The 25,368-nt window shown below is 43.0% G+C and overlaps 1 protein-coding gene across 1 annotated transcript in view; it reads right to left on the reverse strand.

The window, feature by feature from the left end:
• iqsec3a (IQ motif and Sec7 domain ArfGEF 3a) overlaps positions 1–25,368 on the reverse strand; it is a 131,774-nt gene that overhangs the window by 29,944 nt on the left and 76,462 nt on the right. The window contains exons 5-6 of the mRNA XM_030720436.1: positions 15,582–15,743; positions 5,072–5,194 (exon numbers count right to left, since the gene is read on the reverse strand). Of these exons, the coding sequence (XP_030576296.1) occupies positions 5,072–5,194; positions 15,582–15,743 (285 nt within the window). The remainder of the gene's footprint in view (positions 1–5,071; positions 5,195–15,581; positions 15,744–25,368) is intronic.

Below are 25,368 nucleotides of genomic sequence, written 5' to 3' on the forward strand. Positions count from 1 at the left end.
TGCAGCTCTGCCCCCACACTCACACATCCTTCTGCACTCTCCTCCAATCCCTACTGGGGATTCAAGCTTACAGTTAACTGCACTGCACTGTTACTGGGATGCAGTACTTATTGTCTGCATATGTAAACAGAGTTGCTTTTTATAAAGTGCTAGTTCTTTTTAAATGCAACACTGCACACAGGGCTCCAAACATATCACCAAACACAAGATGTTTTAAGTGCAGCGAGGTTTTCTGTGTAGTCAGGTACCTGTACAGTTGCTGCATTTTCAAGGATAAGGACTACTTAACAAATTACATTATATAGGTCATTCGCTATAGAGAACACAGTGGGCATGATCTGATGTTGAATCTATCTGAATGATTCACACTGTGAAGTAAATTAAGTTTTTATGTTACTGAAAGGCTGTATGAGAAGAATTTAGACAGCGAGACACTCTATGAAGCAGTGCAGTTGGCAGTACTGTGGTAAATTTTTTAAAGTAATGCACTCATTGGGTCTCATGCTTTGCAGGCTGTGTGGTCTCTGCTAGGTTAGGTCAATTTTAGCAGTTATCAGTTTAAAACTTGTTGCCTTGAATATGACTGGTCAGTTACCACTTTTATACAACCTCATTTCCAAAAAGGTTGGGACATTATGTAAAATGTAAATAAAAGAAACAATGTAATGATTTGCATATCTCACGAACCCATATTTTTTCACAGAAAACATATTAAATGTTTAAACAGAAAACATACAATCTGGATGGGAGCATATATATTACTGTATATACCTTTCAGTACAAGCAGATGGTCTCACTTCTCTTAAGTCAAGAGGATGTGGCATACATGTTTTCCAAAAATAATTTCAAATTTTGATTCATCTGACCACAGAGCAGTTTTTCACTTTGCCTCAGTCCATTCTAAATGAGCTTCGGCCAAGAGTAGACAGCAGTTTGTGGATGGCGCAGCAAACTGTGTCCACAGAGAGTGATTTCTGGAAGTGTTCTCTGAGCTTATGCAGTGACTTCCATGACAGAACAATGCCTGTTTTTAATGCAGTGCTGCCTGAGGGCCTGAAGATCACAGGCATCCAGTATCGATTTTCGGTCTTGTCTCTTGCACATAGAGATTTCTCCAGTTTCTCTGAATCTGTTGATGATATATTATGATTACTGTAGATGATGAGATATTCAAAGTCTTCACAATTTTGCATCGAGGAACATTATTTTGAAATTTTTCCACAATTTATAGACACAGTTTTTTTGCTGATTGGTGAACTTTTGTTGAACTTTTCTTCTGAGAAACTCTGCCTCTTATATGCTCTTTTTTATACCCAGCCATGTTACTGATGACTGTTGCTAATTAACCTAATTAGTTGCAAAAATGTTCCCCCAGCTGTTTCTTTTTAGTACCACTTTTCCAGCCTTTTGTAGCCCCATCATAACTTTTTTGAGCTGTGTTGCTGCCATCAAATTCAAAATGACCTTATTTTTTCTTAAAATTGTACATTTTCTCAGTATAAATATTTTATAAGTTTTCTATGTTCTATTGTGAATAAAATATGCATTTATGAGACATGCAAATCATTGCATTCTGTTTTTATTTACGCTTTACAAAGCATCCCAACTTTTCTGGAAGAGGGGTTTTACTATAACAAAACACCCACAATAATGTGGTAGCTTATTCTGCAACACAAGTCAGCTGAACACATAGCCTGTGTACAAAGAAGAAAAGTCAACTACAGCAGTTTGCTTTTCAGGAGTAATTTTAAGATAGCTAATGCTTCCCTAATCTTCGTACTTTACCCACTATGCATACTGGTGTGGTTGCATGTGGGTTCATAGCTTCTGACCCAGTTTTAATGTGCTTTCTAACACACACACACACACACACACATACACACACACACATATATATATATATATATATATATATATATATATATATATACACACACACACTCAATGTGTTGGTAGAATTCTTCCTTTGCTGTAACAATTCTTAGAATTCTTAGAAGCACACACACACACACACACACACACACACACACACACACACATATATATATATATATATATATATATATATATATATATATATATATATATGCAAAATATTTTGTGTTTTTGTGGCACATACTGTATTTGTTTTAGTGTGTTAATCACAGGGCACACAGATGCTCATTCACATCTCACTGTCTGAAAACCGTGACTTGTCAGTAACCAATAATTATACCCTTGTCTGTGAATCGTAATGTAGCACCATGCAGTGAGAAAAACCTCCATTTATGCTGCTTTCTGAGTATGCTCTTACTCCTCACAGATAGGCATGGGAAAATGACTAAGTAAAAAACAAAAATGAGAGGGTAAAATGATATATGATGCTTCTCGCTGAATTGATTGTCGGTTTTGGCAATTTTGCTTTTCTTTCAAATTGCTCTGGATGGTGTAATACATCATCATGCGCTGCTTGGGTGGATTTTAGTGCAAAATTATACAAGCTTCATCAGTGATAACTGTAATATATAGGGCAGACACATAACACAGTGATTACAGAGTCAGTAAATATATATACGGATACCACACTGTAATGCAGGAAGGAAAATAGGAACGGAATATATCTGCAGCATTTGGAACTGGTTCATATTTGCCCATTCATTAGTACACTGACGCAGCAGATACCGAGGCTGCTGGGTGTTTTTCACTTTTTTCCCCTCGCTGTTTTTCACTGCTGCTTCAAATCCCCTTCACTTACTTTTGAGATTTCTCTCTTTCTGTGTAATGCGTGCGTGCGTGTGTGTGTGTGTGTGTGTGTGTTTGGAGGCATTTCAAAGCCCAGGAGCAAGGGAAGGAAGGCACAGAGAGGCAGTGGCGGTTATGCAACGCTGGTTATTTATAAACCATCCTCCCTCCTTCCTTTTTCTCCCCTTCTTCCCTTCCCTTCCTTTTCCAGTCTCTGTCTCCTTAGCCCCTCCTCCCTCCTACTCTCTCCCCCGCTCCCGATAGCATGCAGAGCCAGTCTGATGTCCAAACATTAACAGTGCCAACCTCTCTGCTCACTGCTTATGACAATGCAGCCATGTTTCTCCCTACTGGGCACCTTGACAATTGTGGCAGGTGGTTGTTACTCAAGAGGGGCTACAGCAAACAGTTAGCATTAATACACAGAGCCACAGCTGGACCGCAAATTGTCACCCTGTCGCAAATTGTGGCCAGAAATTTTACACTGCCTCGCTATTCAGAAGGGGGAGTGGATTGTCAACAATTTTTTTGTTCAGCCACAAAGAAGGGAAAGAATTAAGTGTGTGGAAAACATCTTCAATGAACGTTCACGTATGACAGTCCAAGATTATTGCAGTTTGTGTGTATGTGTCTTTTTGCATGCATGAATATCAAAGTTTGCTGATTATAAAAAAGATGACACATTCACATCTTTGCTTCTCTGCGTGCTACTTTCTGTAAGAATATTTCATGATCAAAACACTTGTAAACTGAACTAGTATGGCCCTGAGGTAATTTCTTGAGTAACAGTATTTCATTTGTTTTGTTTGGTTTTTTTAAAGCACATTCTAATCACACCAAAAGTTCATTTTAGTATGAAAAATATTACCAAATAAGGAAAGTTTTACAGAACTTTCAAGATGATAAATATTCATATCCAACTCCTTTCGTGTTTCTATTTCTCATTGCACAACAATGTTTCTGAACAGTAGTACATTAGCCAATTATGGTCAAACCTCTCTGCTTTTTGCATACCTCATTCCTACAAACTGACTGTTCATTAATTCCCCAGTATCTTGTTCTCTTGCTACACCTGTTTAGCCAGTTTTATTCTGCATAACCACTGTGGCTAAGTTTGTGAACTAAAACTTTCCCTTGAGTTCCCTTGAAGGCTGACTTATGTTCAAACAAGACCCCTTTAAAAAATGTTTTGATTGATTTTCAGTCCAGTTCTTGTGTAATTTGACATACTTCAGCCTTTTCTTCCTGTTTCCCTTCCTTAAGAATGGCTTCTTGACAACCACCTCTCCACTGAGGCCATTTCTGATGAGGTTGCTGGGTTTTTTTTTCCATTTGTTAAGGATATGACTTTCAGATACTGTTCATCTGCTGTAGGTATTTTTTTTTTTAGGCCTATCATTTATTTTTTCCTCCATATTCCTCAATATTTTTAAGGACACTTTGCACATCATGCTGAGACATGCCAAATTTCTGGTTAATGGTGCTTTCAGAATTACCCTATTGGTGCAAAAATATTATTTTATGCCCATCAAACTGTGTTATCTTTGGTATTTTTCACAGATTCAGATACAGAAATGGGAACAAATGATATGTTTTTGCAACATGCTGCTAGTAGCGCCTCAAAATAAAATTTAAATTTGGTTCTTTTCTAAATTATCTGTTATGCATAGACAGAACACGGGTTCATCCCTTGACTTAGGGGTCTATTTATGCTTGAATGATTCATAGGTCACTGTTAAGGCTTAACAGGCTTAACAGGGAGGGGATCAAGACTTTTGCACAGAATTGAATTTTCACAGTTGGAAAACAGGCTGAAAATCAATGTTTTTAAACCTCACTGTCTTAACTGAAATGAATGACTGCAACTAGATGATGGGGAGAGGTTTAGCATACAGTGAATGTGGTTTTAAAGGATATCATTTCAGCTGTTTCAAGTAATTGTCCCACTTGGCTCTCAGAAAATATCAAGTCCATTTTTCCCAAATTCTCAGATTCTTGAGGCGTTAGGGGCATCCTAACTTAGCTTAAACTTCTATGCTTTTTGGAAGCTGAAGCGACAGTTTGCACCTTTAAATTCTGATTCAATTATAACAAGACTGTGCAACTATGAATCCACTTTTTTTGTTCTATTATTCATGCCCCTGACAGCCAAGACTTATGGATATTGTAGTGTTTACCTTCATATGCCATGCCAAAATGATAGATGAGGTATGAAACAAAGTTGGAAATAATTACTTACAAAACTAGCAGCCCCAACTCTGTGGAAACAGCAGCTGGTGTGCTCCCTACTTAATGGGGATACTGTATGATAAACATTTTCTTAAAAAAGTGAAAGTCTAGCTGTAAGTACCTGAAGGCCTCGATAAGACGTTCCACCTTCTGAGCTTCCCCTTGGACACGAATGTGGGCCTGAAACTTCCTCAGTGCTTCGTCCAGCTCCATGCCTGAGAAGTCCATCTCATCCACCACACAACTGTGAAGCACAGAGAGGAAGGGATGAGATAAGCAAAGAGCATAGGAGATAAATAGGAATGAGGAAAGCATATTACAATTCATAGCCAAATTCACTAGCGGTTGAGTAGAGGTTGCCCCTTCACTGGTGGGCTGGATGAACCTGCAGATGAACACCCAAGATAAAAGATGCAGAAATCTCACTCATCTGCTTCCCAGTCACATCACCACTCTGCTTACTGCAGGTATTAGCCACGCACGGACACCAGGAATAAGACTGGGCCCGGCTATCTTCTCTGTGGCACAGCTGCCGAGACACACATATACACACATGCACACACAATGCCTCAGAGCAGAAAATCCTCCAACTACCTGCCGACCCAAGCTTAATTACTTTAATTAAAAAAGCAAAATATCCTTTCCAATGAGTTCAGGGGGGATAAATACAATGGGGGCAATTTGGAGGTGAAATGAGGTTTGAAGTGAAAGGTGACTTTGGAAATACCATGGGGGTGGGGTTAAAGTTTTCCTTGCTTTGATGTGAGGTTGTCTGTTGAGGTAGTGCATAATTATAATCCAACTATGAATGAAAGTGCTTTTTATCACTTGGTTTAGGTTTTATGTTTTTACTTACCCATACCAATTCAAGACAAATTAGCTCACTATTAAATTACACTTACAGTATTTTTATTAGTAGCACTAGTAGTATGAGTGGTAGTTGCAGTAGTAGGGACAGTATGTTTTAAAGAGAGATGGAGTTGATATTACAATCCTCAATGAATTAAAAAAGTAGTGGTGTCAAGACATCATCCTCTGCCTCTGATCTCTTCTGTTTGCAGTACTGCGGGAAAAAGTGGGATGCATGCACACTTACAGACACACTCTACATTAAGATGGATTACTGTGAACAAAGGAAGTTAATGAGGTGAGTACTTGACTGTGACACATGCTGCTCCAGCAGAAAAGCATCAGATAGCTGAGTCTACAGTCCTGCCATACATACACACACACACACACATGCACACGACATAACACAACGTAAGACCACAGCAAATTCTGCTCACACTGACAATACCACTTCAAAACTGGGTGATCCAGGCTTTGGGGAGGCCAATCCATGACTGATAGTGTTCCACTGTGTGTGTTTTTTCTATCCAGGTATGCTTTTACTGCATTGGCAGTGCGTTTGGGATCACTGTCATGCTGAAAATTGTTGCCAATAAGATGCTTTCCAGATGGTATTGCATGGTGGAAGATCACTTTAAAAAATCACAACAAAATACAAAGAAATGAAGGGTGGCTCAAGACTTTTGCATGGTACTGTATATTTTCTATACTACTACCACATACGCTAGTAGTACAGTACCATTTATTACCACTACTACTTCAACTATTACTTTTTTCACCACTAATCCTGTGGGTGTAACTGCAACTACTACACCACTGCTCTTACCTGCATTACTAACTGATTTACTGTACACCTCTATTAGTAATTACAACAACATTGCTTCCACCTGTTAATTGCCCTATATTAATAATTCTGCTCATTACAGCTACTAATGATGGAGATTTTCAAGCTGAATTAGAAAAAGAAAAGTTTCTTCTTGTTGTCAACTGTAACAAGAGAAGCTAGTTGTTCTCGCGGCATGTTGCTTCGCGCTCCCGTAAAGCACAGAAATGAGGCCCCGGTGTCTTCCCAGGGTGCAACATAACCAACCAAGTGTAAACGAACATAAACAGTGGGTAAGAGTGGAACTTAAATGATCTGAGGCGAGAGTCTCCGGGTCAAAGGTGTGTTTGTGCTCCCTTTGGGCCTTTGAACGGGGACTTCACAGGCTGGTTGAAAGGCTCCAGCTTGGCAGTGCAGTGGTAGTACTTGGTGCTACACAGAGGTTTGCAGATAGACATTTACACATTGCAGCTGTCTGCTGCCACTTGCATCAAATGTTAAGAATATATCAAACAAGCTATCTAGCCATCCATGATCTACCCCTGTTGATCTTATGCAAGGTCATGGGGCTTTATATATATATATATATATATATATATATATATATATATATATATATATATATATATATAAATATATATATAAATATATATATATATATCAAAAAACCTAACTTGGATAACACAAAATTTTCTTGACCTTCATTGCTCAACACTGCATTAATACAACTAATGCAATTAATAATTGCAATATTAATGACAGATAAAAATCAGGTCAAATTGTGCATATTGCCTACAAATTATAGCATTTAGAGACATCTTTAAATGGTTATAAAAGGTAAGCTTATACTATGTGCAGTGAGTCTGGCTTGATTGTCTTCTTTATCAACTACTTGACTGTCAGACCACCCTGATCGCCCTCTTCATGACTCACTTCCTTGCTCCACCACCTCTCTCTTCCTTCTTCCCCAGCTGTCACTCCTTGTTTATGTAATGTCAGACGAGATGCTCTTTAGCCTAAGTACATCAGCCATCTCCTTCCCCCCTTCCATCTCTTCCCCATACACACTCAGACATAATTACACATCTGCATGGGAAAACACAAACACACATAAAACGCAAACATGCAAATTATCATAGACTTACATACAGGACCTCGGAGGAAAATAGACACATCTGTCTGCATAACGCTACTCAAATTGTACTTTATGTTTGCAAAGCTGCGATGGCAGGTACACACACAGATATACATGAAAATCAAAAGAAATAAAAAGCCAGATGGAACCATATTTTAAGCAGCCAATGAGTAGATGACAGGCTGAAAACAAGATCTAATTTTTCATGCTAAACAAGTACACCATGTTATCAGTAAATGAGTCCTTGGGGTGCACATTTCTTGGAACTCAAATCTATAACTACAAATTGGCTTAATTGTCTTGAGACATTTTAACTGTTGTTGTTTATGCATCAAGACATGCAAAGTGAATGAGATTCATTTTGCTTCATAAGGAGAGGAGGACGATGCCATAACGCAGAAGACCAACACACATATGGACTTGCATGCGTTCACAGCCTCCCTATACACAATCAAAAAGTCACATGCATGCATGCACATACACATACACACCGACCCATTCAGGCTCAGTAAATCACTATGAGTGATTTTCACATTAGACTGCTATCCCTTACCTGCTCTCCTGTGACTGCACACTTTATTGAAAGTGCTCTCACACACTTTTCACTCTATCACGGTCCTCTTCAACATCACTTTCACCCCGAGTGCTGCTGTTTGAGTGCTGCAGGGGAAATATACTCCTATATATACCAATATCACCTGTGCTGAGAATATATCTGTGATGTGAATTTGAGTTTGAAGCCTTAAGAGCATATTGCTGTAAATATAATGTCTTTGAAGCCATGACGGTGTCCATTTGAGAAAATATGGATATTAGATGAGCATGAACTGGGATGAACAACTTAGTTGAGTGCTATGTAATGTTTGTCTGACCTTGCAAAGACTAAAAGCCTGTTCTTGGCTTTGTAACTTGTACAAAAAGGGGGGGGATAGAAGAAAAATCTTCACAACCTCCTTGAGCTGATATGCAAATTTAGACATAATTGGTGAAGAGCAGAACTTAACAGAGTAGAGGCAATTAGTGAGATAAAACAAGGAAGGTGTTGAAAGATGGAAATAACTGAAGAAGAGGACAGAAGAAGGATCTTTGTACGTTAAAAGCAAATAAAAGGCAATAAAGTTAATGACCTGGAATTAATCTTGCAGTGGGAAGTGAGTTGTGTGCGTGTGCTTATGAAGGAGACATTAGTTCTTGTTCTCTAAACCCCAAATTTTGCCTGTTTGTTTTGTTTTGTTTTCTCATTCTGTTGCACATAACACCTATTTTGAAAAGCATTTATAACCAAAATCCAAATCCATGCAGCTTCCAACTGAATATTAGTGGACTGTGAGGTTCTTGACTGATTGTTTTGACAGGAATATACCTGTACACAAAGAGCAACAATGTTCTGCATTACAGCTGAACGTCAGATAAAAGAGTCATTTTTCAGACACGTTCATATGATGTCTGTAACTCTGGAGGAGCTCTGTCAAATCTGGAAAAGTCTTCCTGTTATCACAATTATCTGCGCTGAGACTTAAAAAGATGTTATTGATGCCATACAGCTGGAGTTTCAGCATCCAGCATTTTGAAGGGCACCACACGGTGGGAACTCAGATATCTAAAGATATGTAAAGGCCTGATCTTGCTCTCGCAATCATCAGACAAAGAGTGCTGCTGTGGTGCACCACGGGAAGTGACCACACGAAGCTTCCACACAAGTGATTAATCATCAGAATATCTCGGCATTGCTTTTTGCTTTCGGTTCAGCCGTCTCATTAAAGTCCTACTGAAATCAAATTGATAGTTTTAGAATATTTAAATAAAAAGTGACCATCGGGAAAATATCAAAAGAGCTACTTTTTGTCTCAGCAGTGAGCCTTGTTGTATCTGACTGACAACAGCTGGAACGCTGCCAGAGTGCTGGTACCATGGAGATGCAAGGACTAATGCTGTGGCCTACATGTCAGGGAGCGACATTGTGCTGTGAGCAGTTAGTATAAAAAGTGGAGACCACACAGAATGTAACTAAAATGACATTTGTGAATATATTTACATACATTTTAATTTGTTGCAGCTGACCAGCTAATTAAAGCAGCTGCCTTGTCTGCAAACTGATATATTGTTCTTTTTAACCACTTAAGATTTATTTGGTCACTTATTCAACAAGCAAGTGTGCAGGAAAAGATGCTTCTAAGTTATATAAGAAGCAGGAAAGCTAATATTGTTCAAAGACTGTGGCTCTTCTGTTGTACAGCATGTGTTTTTTTTTTTGTTTGTTTTGTTTTGTTTTGTTTTGTTTTTTTGGGGGGGGGGCAGAACATTACTGCTTTATGCAAAATATGACAGGTTTTATTGAAACAAGCTATTTACTTATGTAGACAGAAATATTTCAATAAATTAATACAGAACCAATGGCTCTGTATTAATTCAGATTATGGGCGAATGTGTAAACTCCGCCTGAAGACCCTGCCTGAGTTTGAACCCAGGTCCCTTTTCCTGTTACAAACTACTGTACATATCGGTCCATAGATTTCATAAAGTCTCACCCAAAATGCTAATACATAGCACACAAGCAACTATGTAAAGGAGTGAGCAAGAAACCAAATACTCAAGTCAGGCACAACCTCTCAATATGCCCTACACATATCAATACCAAACAACACACTGTCATGGCAGGCCGCCGTGCAGGCAGGAAGGAGGACCCCAAATAGCAGACTCGGGACAGGTGTAATTCATTCACTCGCTTTATTTACCCCAATCTGACAGACATTAACATGAGCTCTCCCTGGCATACACTTAACGGAGAGACGTGAAACTAACTAGACTTGACTTGAGCAAACAGACGTACATGCAGGACAGCAGAGAACAACCATCAATGACGCGACAAAGAACAAAGCAAACCCAGGGGCTTAAATACATACAGAAGGCAATGGTGGGTAACAAGAAACAGCTGGGGAACACAGGGCACAGGTGAACAGAATCTACCTAATCAACAAGGGAAGACAACTAGACAGGACACACAGGGAGTACTAAACTATCAAACTAAAACAGGAAGTAAACAAAGACATAATGCAGACTAAGCACAAACCCATAACCAACTGAAGACCCACATGAGAGAAACCAAACATACATAATCAGAGATAACCAAACATAACCAAAAGAACACAAAGCACTGGGCCACCGGCCCAGGATCATGACAGTACCCCCCCCCTCAAGGGCCGGCTCCCGACGGCCGCAACGAAAAACAAAACCCCAACCAGGGTGGGAGGCGGGGGACCAGGACGGAGGGCTCGAGACAATAAGGCCAAAAGGGCAGCAAAGTCCAAAAAACGAACTAGAACAGAAACAAAAGCGGCAGCACAAGGCTGGAAAAAGAGTCCAAAAACAAAACATGAGTGACCAAACACCCCAAAGACACCATTCAGGGGGCCTGCCAAGGAAACCACAAAAGTGGCAACTCAGTCTTGGGGGCCGCCCGCGCCTCCAGCGGCGGCGGCGTGGACGTGGCGTGGCTTGAGGCCGACCGCGCTCCCAGCGGCGGCGGCAGCAACGAAGAGGAGTCACTGGAGGCCGACCGCGCTCCCAGCGGCGGCGGCGAAGAGACGAGACTGGAGGCCGACCGCGCTCCCAGCGGCGGCGGCGAAGAGACGAGACTGGAGGCCGACCGCGCTCCCAGCGGCGGCGGCGAAGAGACGAGACTGGAGGCCGACCGCGCTCCCAGCGGCGGCGGCGAAGAGACGAGCCTGGAGGCCGACCGCGCTCCCTGCGGCGGCGGCGAAGAGACGAGACTGGAGGCCGACCGCGCTCCCAGCGGCGGCGGCGACGAGACGAGACTGGAGGCCGACCGCGCTCCCAGCGGCGGCGGCGACGACGACGACGAAGAGACGAGACTGGAGGCCGACCGCGCGGCATGCGGCGCCGACGAGGAGGGGTCACTGGAGGCCGACCGCGCTCCCAGCGGCGGCGGCGACGAGGAGGGGTCACTGGAGGCCGACCGCGGGGCATGCGGCGGCGGCGACGGGGAGCAGACACTGGAGGCCGACCGCGGGGCATGCGGCGGCGGAGAAGGGCGACCCCGGGCTCTGGTGGGGAACCCTCGGGTGACGTGGAGCGCTCGGACTGAGCAGAGACCCCCACCGGCTCGGACTGAGCGGGACCCCCTGGCTCAGAGCGCTCGGACTGAGCGGAGACCCCCATCGGCTCGGACTGAGCGGGACCCTCGTGCGCGGAGCGCTCGGACTGAGCGGGACCCTCTGGCGCGGAGCGCTCGGACTGAGCGGAGACCCCCATCGGCTCGGACTGAGCGGGACCCTCTGGCGCGGAGCGCTCGGACTGAGCGGGACCCCCTGGCTCGGACTGAGCGGAAACCCCCATCGGCTCGGACTGAGCGGGACCCTCTGGCGCGGAGCGCTCGGACTGAGCGGGACCCCCTGGCTCGGAGCGCTCGGACTGAGCGGGACCCCCTGGCTCGGACTGAGCGGAACTCCCTGGCTGCATTGCAGGGCGCGCAGCCGTCTCCTCCGACGACTGGGGCTGCTTTGCAGATAGATCGGGTGAGTCAGATGGTGAGGATGAGGGTGACAGGAGAGCTGACTGAGGGCGAGCTAGTGCTACAGGAGCGAACTGCGTGGAAGCAGACTGAGACTGGGAGGTGGCTGGAGCTACAGCAGACTGAGGCTGAGGGAGAGCGGCTGGCTGAGAGCTAGGGAAATCAGGCTGCGTGGAAACTGACCGAGAGCTAGGGAAATCAGGCTGCGTGGAAACTGACCGAGAGCTAGGGAAATCAGGCTGCGTGGAAACTGACCGAGAGCTAGGGAAATCAGGCTGCGTGGAAACTGACCGAGAGCTAGGGAAATCAGGCTGCGTGGAAACTGACCGAGAGCTAGGGAAATCAGGCTGCGTGGAAACTGACCGAGAGCTAGGGAAATCAGGCTGCGTGGAAACTGACCGAGAGCTAGGGAAATCAGGCTGCGTGGAAACTGACCGAGAGCTAGGGAAATCAGGCTGCGTGGAAACTGACCGAGAGCTAGGGAAATCAGGCTGCGTGGAAACTGACCGAGCGTGGAAAGCTGGGAACTGACCGAGAGCTAGGGAAATCAGGCTGCGTGGAAACTGACCGAGAGCTAGGGAAATCAGGCTGCGTGGAAACTGACCGAGAGCTAGGGAAATCTGGCTGCGTGGAAACTGACCGAGAGCTAGGGAAATCTGGCTGCGTGGAAACTGACCGAGAGTGAGGGAGAGCTGACTGAGATGGCTGGGAGTGAGCTGAGGCTGAGGCTGACTGAGACCCTGCTGCTGCAGTTAACGCTGAAAACCGATGCGAAGGCTTGGACCTGGCTGCCCCCACCCGCGGAACAGGAACGGGTGCAGAGGTCAGCCCGTCCGTGGCTGCCCCCACCCGCGGAACAGGAACGGGTGCAGAGGTCAGCCCGTCCGTGGCTGCCCCCACCCGCGGAACAGGAACGGGTGCAGAGGTCAGCCCGTCCGTGGCTGCCCCCACCCGCGGAACAGGAACGGGTGCAGAGGTCAGCCCGTCCGTGGCTGCCCCCACCCGCGGAACAGGAACGGGTGCAGAGGTCAGCCCGTCCGTGGCTGCCCCCCACCCGCGGAACAGGAACGGGTGCAGAGGACAGCCCGTCCGTGGCTGCCTCCCCCCGCGAAACAGGTACGGGTGCAGAGGACAGCCCGTCCGTGGCTGCCTCCACCCGCGAAACAGGTACGGGTGCAGAGGACAGCCCGTCCGTGGCTGCCTCCACCCGCGGAACATCTCTTGCATGGAAATGGGTGTCTGCAGTCTTTTCTGTGGCCAAAGTATCAGAAGTAGTTTTATGGGTCTTTGAAGGAAAAGCGAGTTCAGTCCAACTCAGTATTCGCTCTACATAACTATGAGTTAATGGTGGTAATGAGTCCGTAAGCCAGGGGTGTTCTATTATTAGTCCATGAAGTCTGTGTGCTATGGCTTTCCCCTGCTTGTCACAGGGTTGCCGAAACCACTGAATGCACAATTCCAAAACATGTTTACAGGAGTCCTGCTTAAATCCCTCACTGGGCTGTTTACACAGTGGTTTACAACAATCTGGTTCCATTATTTTCTTTTTGGGGTGCAAAGAAACAGGCATAGACAAAGAGTCACTCACGGACATGATTAATGGTGTATGAAGCGGTGACGGCTGTGTGGAAACCTGAAGCTGTGGTGACTGACTCCGCGGCGATTCTCTCCGATGCTGCCGGGAGCTTGGCCTTCCTCCCTCAGCGGCAGGCAGCGGCGAAGCGGAAGCGCTGGGAGGCCAGGGACCCCTGTGTCCCAGGAACCGGAAAAACGACTCCTCCGGAGTCATTCCGGGCGGCGGCTCCGGCGAAAAGTCTCTTTGCTTCCTCCGGGTTCTCGTCCTCCGTGGCTGCGGCGTGGAAAACCGCGGCGTCATACCGCACGGCTCCGGGGACGAATCATGCAGCTGCTGCCAGGAATTCCCCTTCCGCCATGGCTGCGGCGCCCGCTGAGGAGGGGAGGGACCAGTGAGCGGAGTGACAGGTGAGCGAGCGGCAGGAGACAAAAAAATTCCGCCAGTGCGGATAACTCGTGGCTTAGGAGGAGGAGGTGAGTGGCGTCGCCGGGGACCGTTCCAAAAAGCAGGTCCCCCCAGCGCCAGGCGAGTGCCACTGTAGGGGTCGGAGTCTGCGGGGTCCATTCGTGGTCGCGTCATTCTGTCATGGCAGGCCGCCGTGCAGGCAGGAAGGAGGACCCCAAATAGCAGACTCGGGACAGGTGTAATTCATTCACTCGCTTTATTTACCCCAATCTGACAGACATTAACATGAGCTCTCCCTGGCATACACTTAACGGAGAGACGTGAAACTAACTAGACTTGACTTGAGCAAACAGACGTACATGCAGGACAGCAGAGAACAACCATCAATGACGCGACAAAGAACAAAGCAAACCCAGGGGCTTAAATACATACAGAAGGCAATGGTGGGTAACAAGAAACAGCTGGGGAACACAGGGCACAGGTGAACAGAATCTACCTAATCAACAAGGGAAGACAACTAGACAGGACACACAGGGAGTACTAAACTATCAAACTAAAACAGGAAGTAAACAAAGACATAATGCAGACTAAGCACAAACCCATAACCAACTGAAGACCCACATGAGAGAAACCAAACATACATAATCAGAGATAACCAAACATAACCAAAAGAACACAAAGCACTGGGCCACCGGCCCAGGATCATGACACACACAGATAAAACAGCACCTTATCTCCTACACTTCAGTACATCTTCCCTGTGTTCAAAATGGAAATTGAGGTTTATGAAAAGTAATATTTACATTATCAGATCACAGATAAATTGTTCCTTGTTTTTCATTTCTGCCCTATAATAATAGTTTTAACAAGAATGTAATGATGACAAATGAAATGTTCATGAGGCAAGAAATTTTTTATTTCTTATCAACTTCCTTTAATTTCTTTCATAGTTCTTGCCTTGTGAGTGAACCTAGATTTATGAGCACGACACTTCAATTTGAGCTTGTTTTTGAGTTTCTGTGTTTATGACAGTGAAAACTATAATGACGTGTTTGCAAAAAAATAACAGCTCTAATGTAAGCAGATAGTGAAGTTATAATTTAGGTTTCACAATTGAATTTCAGGGAATAATAAGACCCCGAGTTAGAGCTGTGCACAGCTTGTAACTAATAAGGCTGAGAAATTTTCCCCAACCATCAAATCCAGGACCATAGTTGACCCTGCCCCTGAGAAAAGATACTCGTAGATTACTAAGAAGAGTCACCAAAAATGATTTCAGGAATCAATGTGTGCAATCCTGTGGGCTACTCACTCTAGGACATCTCTGTTGAAGGGCTTCTTGCTGTTGCCGAGGAACTCTCCAATCATCTGTCTACTCAGGCCCTTTCTCTGTAGCAGAAAGTGGGCAACACCGATGGGTGTGTCCGGGATGAAGCCTCTTGAGATCAGGAACTGAAGGCCTTTATCTGGGTTTCTGAGACAAACAAGAAAAGAGAAATGTGGATGAATGAAAGTGAGCTAGTAGTGTGACTTAGAGTGTGGGTATAAGCCCGCCAGTGGGCACACATTTCACACCGCAATCTTCTCTTTCGCTATCTGCAAGTTAGCCCCTTTCACAATAGGAAGCAACAACAGCAACCTCTGAGCTGGCAACCTACAGAGAATGCTGAAAATTGAAAACTGCAAGTCTGGATGAAGATTTGGATCATGTAATAAGGCCAACTTGGTTCTTCTGGTGACAGAAAAGCCTTTTTTCACCCTGTAGCAGAAAGATAATGGGTGCAGCCGCACTATTCTCCAGCTCTGACACAGTGCTGCGGAGATAAATCTGGCTATGTGAGACTAGCAGTGGTTTGACGCTGTGTAGTTGCAATATTATGCCCCAAAAATTGGTAAAATTCATTCAGCTGTGACAGATGATTTCCTCTGCATCATACTGAACCAAAATTAGCAGCAGTAAAAAGTCATTTTGTTCAGAATAGCAGTTAGAGGCATTGCATATGTCGAAATGATATAAATAAGAATAAGAAGAACCTAAAAAGTAATCCTTTGTTGCAAACATTATGGAAACTGTACAACAAGAATGTTATATATAATTATTGTAATATCAACTACAATAAAATTTACATCTATAAAATATACTTAAGTATTGCATTGTGGGGATCAGGTTTTTGGTTTGACAGTCAATAGTTTGTGGGTGCTTACTGTGCACACCTGCACAAGATTAGAGTGATAAAGCATTCAAGGCTGCCTACAGTTACTCCCTTGCTGAAATACAACATTAATTAACAAGTACAAAACAGCACAACACTGCTAAATTTAGAGCATATAGCCAGAATCTCAACTGCTGCCTTAGGAAGCAGCTTTAAATCCGCTTGTCTAAGCAGATTGAATATTTCTCTTCTCGCCACATAAATGCATGATAGCTTTAGCTTTTGTATATAAAGGAACTTATATGCTGAATAGTCTGCGGTTTTAACACTGACTTTATGTCCTAGTATTATATGTTGAGCTGGGTTATTTTTAAAAGTTTATTTTCAGCGTATTTTTACACCAGCAGCTGGTTTCAGCTTAATATTCTGTTGCTCGCATGTAGCAGCTGCTACTGGCATAGCCATCTGTTACCAAACAAATACTGAAGTCATTTTTAACTCCTCCAGTGCACTTGCTGGATCAAATATATACTTGTTAGTAGCTGTAGGCTAACAGGAGAGTTGATGAATATATTTATTTTCTACCATAAGCAAAATTTTAATGTACAGTTATGGTAAAAAAAAAAAAATGCATTCAGTTCGAAGGTTTTACAAATCAGGACATAATGAAAAATCTGGTCTTTACCAGATGATCAACAACACATGACATACAAAGTAGGCCAAAATGTAGAAACAGTGTGAAAAACTAAGTACAACTCATGATTCAGCAGTGTGTAGAGGTACCTTTGGGCGCAATAACTTGAAATAATCATTCTTTGTGGGATTTTATCAGGCTTTCACATCATTGTGGAGGAATTTCAGTCCACTCTTCTTTACAATTCTTTTTACTTCATTGAGGTTTGCGAGCATTCGTGGATGCACAGCTCACAGATTTGATGCTGTGCTTGGGATCCTCGTCCTGTTGCACGATTTGATTTGGGCTAAGCTTTAGCTGTCAGACAGTTGGCCTTACATTTGATTCCAGAATACTTTGCATACAGAGGAGTTCATGGTCACAAACGACTGCAAGGTGCCCCTCATCACCCCTCTGCCACTGTGCTCGAGACTTGGTATGAAATGTTTGTGCTGATGTGCTATGTTTGGTTTTCATCAAATGTGCATTATGGCCAAACATCTCCACTTTGGTCTCGTCTGTCAGAAGCACATTGTTCCAGAAATCGCTTTCCAGAAGTCCTGCCAGCCCTTACAAACAACTTGTTTACTCTTTTTCTAATTGTACTGTCATGGGCTTTAACATTTAACGTGCTGAGAGGTTTCTTTGATCATTGCATGGTCTGACCTTGGGGTGAATTTGATCCTCTCCTGGGAGGACTGGCAACTCTCTTGAATGTTTTCCACTGGTGAATAGTCTTTCTCACTGCAGAATGATGGACTTCAAATTGTTTGGAAATGGCCTAATAACCCTTCCCAGATTGACAGATTGGGCAACAACAGTTGCTTCTTTAAGAGCACTGCTGATACCTTTCGTCCTTGACACAGTGTTAACACACACCTGAATACTCCAGGCCAGCAAACTGTCAAAATGTCTGTTTTTATAGAGGTGGTTGGACTCACAGATGATCAGTTAATCAAATACATTTGATTAGCAGCATCTGGTTGCTATTTACTCTCTTAGTGCCTATGGAAGCAGTAATTGTATACTTAGTTTTCACACTCTGCTTTGGCAATTTAGCTTTGTTTTTGTTAAATAAATAATAACACAGTGTAATATGCTACATCTTGTACTTACCAAATTTTAAGACCTGCTATGAATGCATTATTTTTATTATGTTCTGATATGTAAAACCTCAGAATTGAAAGAGGGTATACTTTCTTTTTACCATGACTTTATTAAACCAAAAATGCTGGGTTCTCATAATAATTTGGGTTTACTTCATATATTTAGTTATCTTTCCTAGATCATTTACACCATGGTTCTTCCTAATATATTTCACTGGTGACCTTTTAACTCTTTGTGACACGTAGATGTAAAGTCACTGATGGATTTTTGCAAAATTATTTTGCAATGTGCTCACAGAACTTTTTTTTTTTTTTTTTTAACTGTCTGAAGAGAAAACTTTGGCACTACAACCTTCAATCTTAAATGGAAGCATGCTTAGCTCACCAACAGCACTTCACATTTTGCTACATATTTTTTTTATGACAGAAGAGGCACATAATTTATCAAGCTGAAGTATGTAACGAAGCCCAGGATCCCTAAGATTCACAGGCTCATTTGGGACTCTATGTGTTTAAAGGGTGAGTAGCCCATGGAAACATTTATTTTGCTGAGTAATAAGGTGTACTCACATGTGCATGCTTCAGAAAACTGTAACTTTCTCACTGGGCCTATGAATCTTTTTCAAAAGACCCGACATCTCCCTGTCCAGCATCCATTCAGGAGATAGTTTTCAGTTGACTGCATGGCAGAAGTTATGTATGAACACAGGAGTAATATTTTAACTATTTATAACCCTATTAAACCTACAGGATAGCTGCTCTAGGGAAGCTGCTGCATTATTGTCACAGCTTTCTCACTCCAGTCTTTACAGTGTTTAAACTACAGCTTTTACATAAGAGAGTGCTGAGTGTGTGTGTGTGTACCAGAGCTAATGGGTTTAGTGAGGCAAGGGCAGGACAGAGGGGAGGGAAGAGGGGAGGATAAAGGGCAGAATAGAAAGAGGAGGCTGGAAGGGGACCAGACAGAGCAGATGTGTGGGAATGGGAAGGTGAGGACAAAGAGTGAGGGCGATAAGCACAGGCTGGACTGCCTGAAAGCATCTGCTGCAACAGCCTCGGCACACTCTCAGCATCTCAGCCCCTCAGCTGAAGGTGCTGTCTCGCCAAATGGATTTGGCAGATATCACTCATTTGATGTTTGCCCAACAACAGATGGATCCCACATGGTGATTATTATTTGTAATCAGAAAAGGCTAGTGGGGGGTGAAGACTGCAAAAACATGCAGGAGATACAAGATTCGGATTAGCGGCGCAGAATGAGACTGTGCTCGACAGATTGTTTAAAATGCTGGAAGTAGTCTTCTCGTGAGAACGCAAACCTGTCCAAAGAGTGTGGTTTCATTTTGAAGGAAAATGCCATGCAGCAAGCAGCATGATTTTGGTCAAGGGTTGTTCTTACACAGGCAAACTCATTAAGATTAGATAATGAAAGCTCCATTGATTCACTCTTGTTTTGGTCATCCTTTAATCATCCCGTGGAGTGTTTGCAGTTTGTCAGACAGTTTTACAAGGAAAATCATAACTGTTGTTGCCTTTCATTTCTAAATTGTTCCCTGCCAAATCCAAACCTTGAGAGCAAACTTTTCTTTTTTTTTTTTTTTTTTTTTTTTAAGATTATATGAGTCAGCGTTTTGTTTGAGGATTTGTACAAGACAGTGGCAGATGTTATTCACAGCTAAGAACAGAAACAGTTTTCTTACAGAGTTTGGGTGTAAAAAAAAAAAAGAGCAAGCACACAACACAAATAGTGTAAAGCATGGGGAAGAGTAAGTGCCAGACAGGACCCAGATGTCATGCTAAAACAACAACTTCTAAATATAGTGCTATGTTCCCAGGCATCTTTCCCCCTTGCCTCCTCATAGCAGACATACTTTTTTTTTCATTTTGCATCATCTTGGTGGAGTGCAACCTCGCCGTAAATACACCTCTCCCATACCACCTTGATACCCTCTTTTATTGGCCCTGTATTTTATTGCTAATGGACAGATGTGCAGTCAAAACTGTGTTTTATGGCTCCCTACAAGAGCTTAAGTGTCAGCACTGCATGTTGCCTGTTTCTCCAGATGCACACATTTCTGTTCCATTACTAACCAGTGACAGATTGATGGCCGGTTAGCGCCCCTGTGCATTTCTGAGTGGAAACACGATTGCGTGTTGTACCTGTAAATGCTTCAAAACCCTGAATCATTAACATGGACCTACTGTCATACCGAACTGCTCTTGTCCATCAAGCATGCTTTTGCTGAGAAGACAGCTGAGGTGAGAAGGCAGTTATATAGCTACTTTTACCTTCCTTAGAAGTTTGCTACTTTTTTTGTCAGATATACACATAAAGATGACACATTGTGTCTATCTATTTAAGAGAGATCTGCCACAGTGGCTATACACAGACAGCACTTGTTACCATTCAAATAGGTTCACATTTTAAAAAAAAAGAAAAAAGCTGTGTGGCCTGTCTTATTCTTTAAATATTGAGAGCAAATGAGGGTAAAAGGTGTTGGATTCTGTGAGAAATTAAAATTGCTTCCTCTGTTTGACCATCTGGATTTCAGAGTTCGTAATTATGTGCTGGGTCATTTAGCACTAAGGGCAGAATGTTAATACAGGAAAGGTTTCTGTATGCCCAAACAAACAAAAAAGCACACACCAACACACATGCACACACACCCTGAGCTTTTTGTGGAGTCCTCACCTCCTGATTGGCAGAGACTCTTTTGAGGAGTTGCTGTGTTAATTAGCCTTGCTTGATATAAAATGTCTGTCTCGCACGCTCGCTCTTCACATCACCAATACTTCGCATATGCCAGCATTTCTTCAATTTAAAAACCTGTTATGGGTCTCCATTTTTATGCATGCTGGGCCTGTACTGAAGTCTAATCAATGCTTTCACTACACCAGAATGTGTGCCGGGGGGGGGGGCTGAATTAAGGACATGTCTAACTGAGCCATATTAAGCAGAGAATCATGCATTGGAAAAGAGAAATCTACTCAGGAATCTGTCATTAACGTCACACATCCTCCCGTCTCCCCTTTGCCCATTCCCTGTTGAAGGCTTGCTCCCAGCTCCCTTGTGTGATGGCAGTGTCCTTGGCAAACACTCTCCTCACATAATGGCATCATTGTCATTCCAGCCACACTCAAGGTGGAAACTTTATCAAGTGGTCTTTCTCTCAACCTTTTCCCCGCGCTACCTTTTTGTGTCTCTTTCAGTTCCTCTCTGTTGCTTTTGCACTACATTTCCATCACTCACTTGTCTTGCCTTTTTATTCTGGTGCACACATGCACGCACGCACGCACACACACACACACACACACACACACACACACAAGTGTGTTTTGCTATCTTTGTGGGGAATTTCCATTGACTTCCATTCATTTCTACAGCCTAAACCTTACCTTTACCCTTTTCCTAACCCTAACCATCACATACCTAACCCTAACCCTAACCCTAACCTAAACTCAATTCATACCTTAGCCCTAACTCTGACCCCTGACCCAAAAACAGGGTTTCCCCTTGTGGGGACAAGGTTCCAGTCCCCACAAGGAGCAATTGGTCCCCACAACGTAGTATATGTCAGGAAAATTGTCCCCACAAGGTATTATAAACATACGCACACACACACACACACACACACACACACACACACACACACACACGCACGCATGCGCGCACACACACCAAAGTTTTGACTTTCCTCTCTTTAATTTACTTTCTGCCCCAACCCTTCTTGCTCCCCCTGCAAAGGTGATGCATAGACCTCCCGCTGCAAGGGAAGCACACACCAGTGCACACTCACTGTTTACACTACACAGCTGGGTGCATATTTGTGAGCTTTTTTTGTCTGCATGATCAAGCAATACCCAAAGTTTTAGCCCAAAGCAAACAGCCCTGTTTAAGATGCAAAGGATACAGCAGCGAAGGTATTAGAAGAAGGATATGAACTGGTGGAACTAATAAGCCTCAAGCCCGATTTCCCTACCTCTCCCTACTTTTTTTTTTATTGCTCTTACTTCATCATTCAATCTCTCTCTTTCCTCTTAGCCAATTTATTAAAAGTCAGCTTATCTTCCAAGGTGTTTGATCAGAAGACGACAACTGAAAGGCTACACACCCTGTGCTTAAAAGTCACAGAGGCTCGTAATTAAACTGAAGCTGCCATTAAAAACACTCAGTATCTCAACTGAGCAAACAGATAAATCCTACATCCAATCTTTTTCTGCCACTCCACCTGCATGTCAGACTAAAACTATCAAAGCAGATGTGTTTGAAAAATGGATTAAATGTACGTAGCATATCCTATATTCATAGCCTGCCTTTATTGTAACTAGATCTAGCAGGTACACTTTCTACACATAAATAGCAGCTTGCTTTATTCACCAGGAATTATGTCTCTATTGGATTAATCTGCATCAGTTGCCAGTGCAGGAAGTGTCAAAGAAGCAATGGGTGTCTGCCATGTTGGGTTTTAATGCTGAAGACTAAAGGTTGGATCCTTTTGTACCGTTTTAAAAATAACTGCAGCCAAAGTCTTTCCAGAACCTTTTTCGGTTGCTTTAGTTGCTTAATTCGAGGTAAAACATGGAGATATTATTAGAAAGGATTTTAAATCATTGCCACTGGAGTCAGAATTGTGTTTACACAGAATGCGATCTTTACAGAATGAAGCAAAATTGTGGCTCACACAACACCATTCTTCAATGACTTTTAATGTTAATAAACAAATCATTTTCTCATCTTATAAAATGGTCATCCATTATGGATATTTATTCATTCATTTTAATTTTAGCAGAAACTAACCAAGAGTTTGACTTTGACTGGAAAACAAAACACAACAGCTATTTTAACTAGAAAAAGCATTTCCTGAAGAAAATGCAGTGTGAATGCTGCAAGCTGAAAGATTGCAGCTGAAATGCTAAGAAATGCTTCAAAGAGCTGAAACTTTATTTGCTGAATGAGCTTCAACAGCTGAACTGCTGAATAGCTGAAAGGCTTGGCTTTATTTTAAAGCCTAAATGGTGTCTCTAGAAGAGAAACAAGAGGAAGAAGAAGAAGAGGAGGAAGAAGAAGCGAAAGAAGAAGAGGAGGAAGAAGAAGTAGTTTCTCCACAAAGTGCACAGGTGGGCCTTTGCCTTAAGACGCAGTTCTTCGTAATTCAAGAGAATATCGTCTGTGTGTGATTAGGAACTAACGGAGCGCAGCGGTGATTTTTACACGTGGGGTGTGAATGAGGCATGCTTTCGTTAAACTGTGGGTGACTTTCAGATAAGCTGTGTACTTCATCTGGGCTGGGATCAAACTGCTGACTGTCAGGGTGGAGGTGACGTGGGAAAGCACGTGACGGAGACTCAGAGATAAGCAAAATATAGTCAAAGTGAACTTTAAGCTGCAGTTTGAGTGAAAGGTTTCGAGTGCGTGCAGCCATAGACATACACACTTAGACCGCCGCCATATTGGATGTGGCAAAATCGGCAAACATAACATGACAGAGATGCTGCGCTCTGGTGCTGCATGGCGTTGTTGGAACCATTTTACAGTCAAAACGGGATCACACGGTTTTACCTTTCACAGGTAAGACTGAAGAATTGATTTGATCGTATTTGGCCATTCTAGCATTTTGAAAACAGGATTTTCAGATGCTGCAGTGACACTATGGAGTCCTGCGGTGCACCTCCAAACAATGAAGTCAATCTACATTGGGCCGAATTAACAACTCTGATACAAATACAGACTGATTAAGGTCAAATCAGACCTGTTTGCTGCTGAGTATTTTTGCATTTGTGCTTCTTGGCCCTTGTTTTTGTGTAGTAGTAATAATAGGAGCATTTAATTTATGAAGCACTTTACAAAAATTGGATACAGCGCTTTTTTTGTTGTTGTTTTACCTTTTAACCATAATTTTTTATTGTATGCAATAACATGGATTTATAATTTTAGTATACAGTTTTACTGTTTAAAGAAAATGAAGTAGATCAGTTTGTATTGCAGTTTCTTATTTTAATTTGTAAACTTTGTTCATTTTTTTTCCTTAAAGATCGTCATTAATACTTAAATTGATAAAAATTGATGAATAGAAAATGCCTTTTTGAATTCATAAACCTGCAGATGTTATATCTACATGTCAGGATCTGGTTATTGTAGACGTTTATCATTGCAGTAACAGTGTTACAAACATCAGTAGCTGTAAAGACTCATAAAAACATTAGAAATACAAATATGCTGCACCCTATAACATACGTGGAGTTAACATTTTTAATTATCAGAGGGAGTTAAGGAAGTATTTTGTACCTGGCAGTTTTCCAGTGTTTATTAGTGCATATTTGAATGTGTGAATGAAACACACTAAATAACTTTGTAGAAAGGCGTTTATGAAGTTCAGTCCATTCACTTGGATTAGTTTATATCACAGATCTGCCACATCCAATATGGTGGACGCGCTGATGTGTCACAGCAACAGGCCACCTGCTCAGTGCGGCTGCTTATCTATGTCTTTGGGTGCAAAGAGATGTTTTTAGCAGAGCGGCTCTGAGGCGTGTGACCAGGCCTTACCAGCAGGCTGATTTTCCATGATTTTTTTTCTCTCCAGTGCAGTGGAAGCTGTGTGTTTCCAGTAGGTTATGAGGCTGCTTGAGTTTAAATACCTGGGGTCAACCATCCAAATCAACTGACAGTGAAGAAGAGAGTGGGTGGAGATGAGTGTTAGGGGTGATTTGTGACAGGATGGCAGCAAGAGTGAAAGGGAACGTTTGCAAGATGGCAGTGAGACCTGCTATGATGGATTGTTTGGAGACGGTGGCGCTGACATAAAGACATGAGGACAACTTTGAGGTGGCAAAGCTCAAGATGTTCGGATCTTCACTGAGGGATGGACAGGATTAGAAAGGAGTCCATCAGAGGGACAGGTCTGCTCATAAAGGCGAGGCTGAGATGGTTTGGACATGTGCAGAGGAGAGATGGTGGCTCTACTGGACAAAGGGTGGAGCTGCCAGGCAGGAGGAAAAGAGGAAGACCTCTTGGAAGACCATGGATTGGGGGGGAGGAGATGCAGAGGGTTGACGTGAGAAGGGAGGAGTATTTCCTTCAAATTACAGTTGGTCTTTGTTTCTTCCTGAAATTTCTCCCTTCTGCAGTACACTCGGCATGTGTGATGTAGATTATTAATGATGAAA

Source organism: Archocentrus centrarchus, chromosome 23, assembly GCF_007364275.1.
Source record: "Archocentrus centrarchus isolate MPI-CPG fArcCen1 chromosome 23, fArcCen1, whole genome shotgun sequence".
NCBI classification, from domain to species: Eukaryota; Metazoa; Chordata; class Actinopteri; order Cichliformes; family Cichlidae; genus Archocentrus; species Archocentrus centrarchus.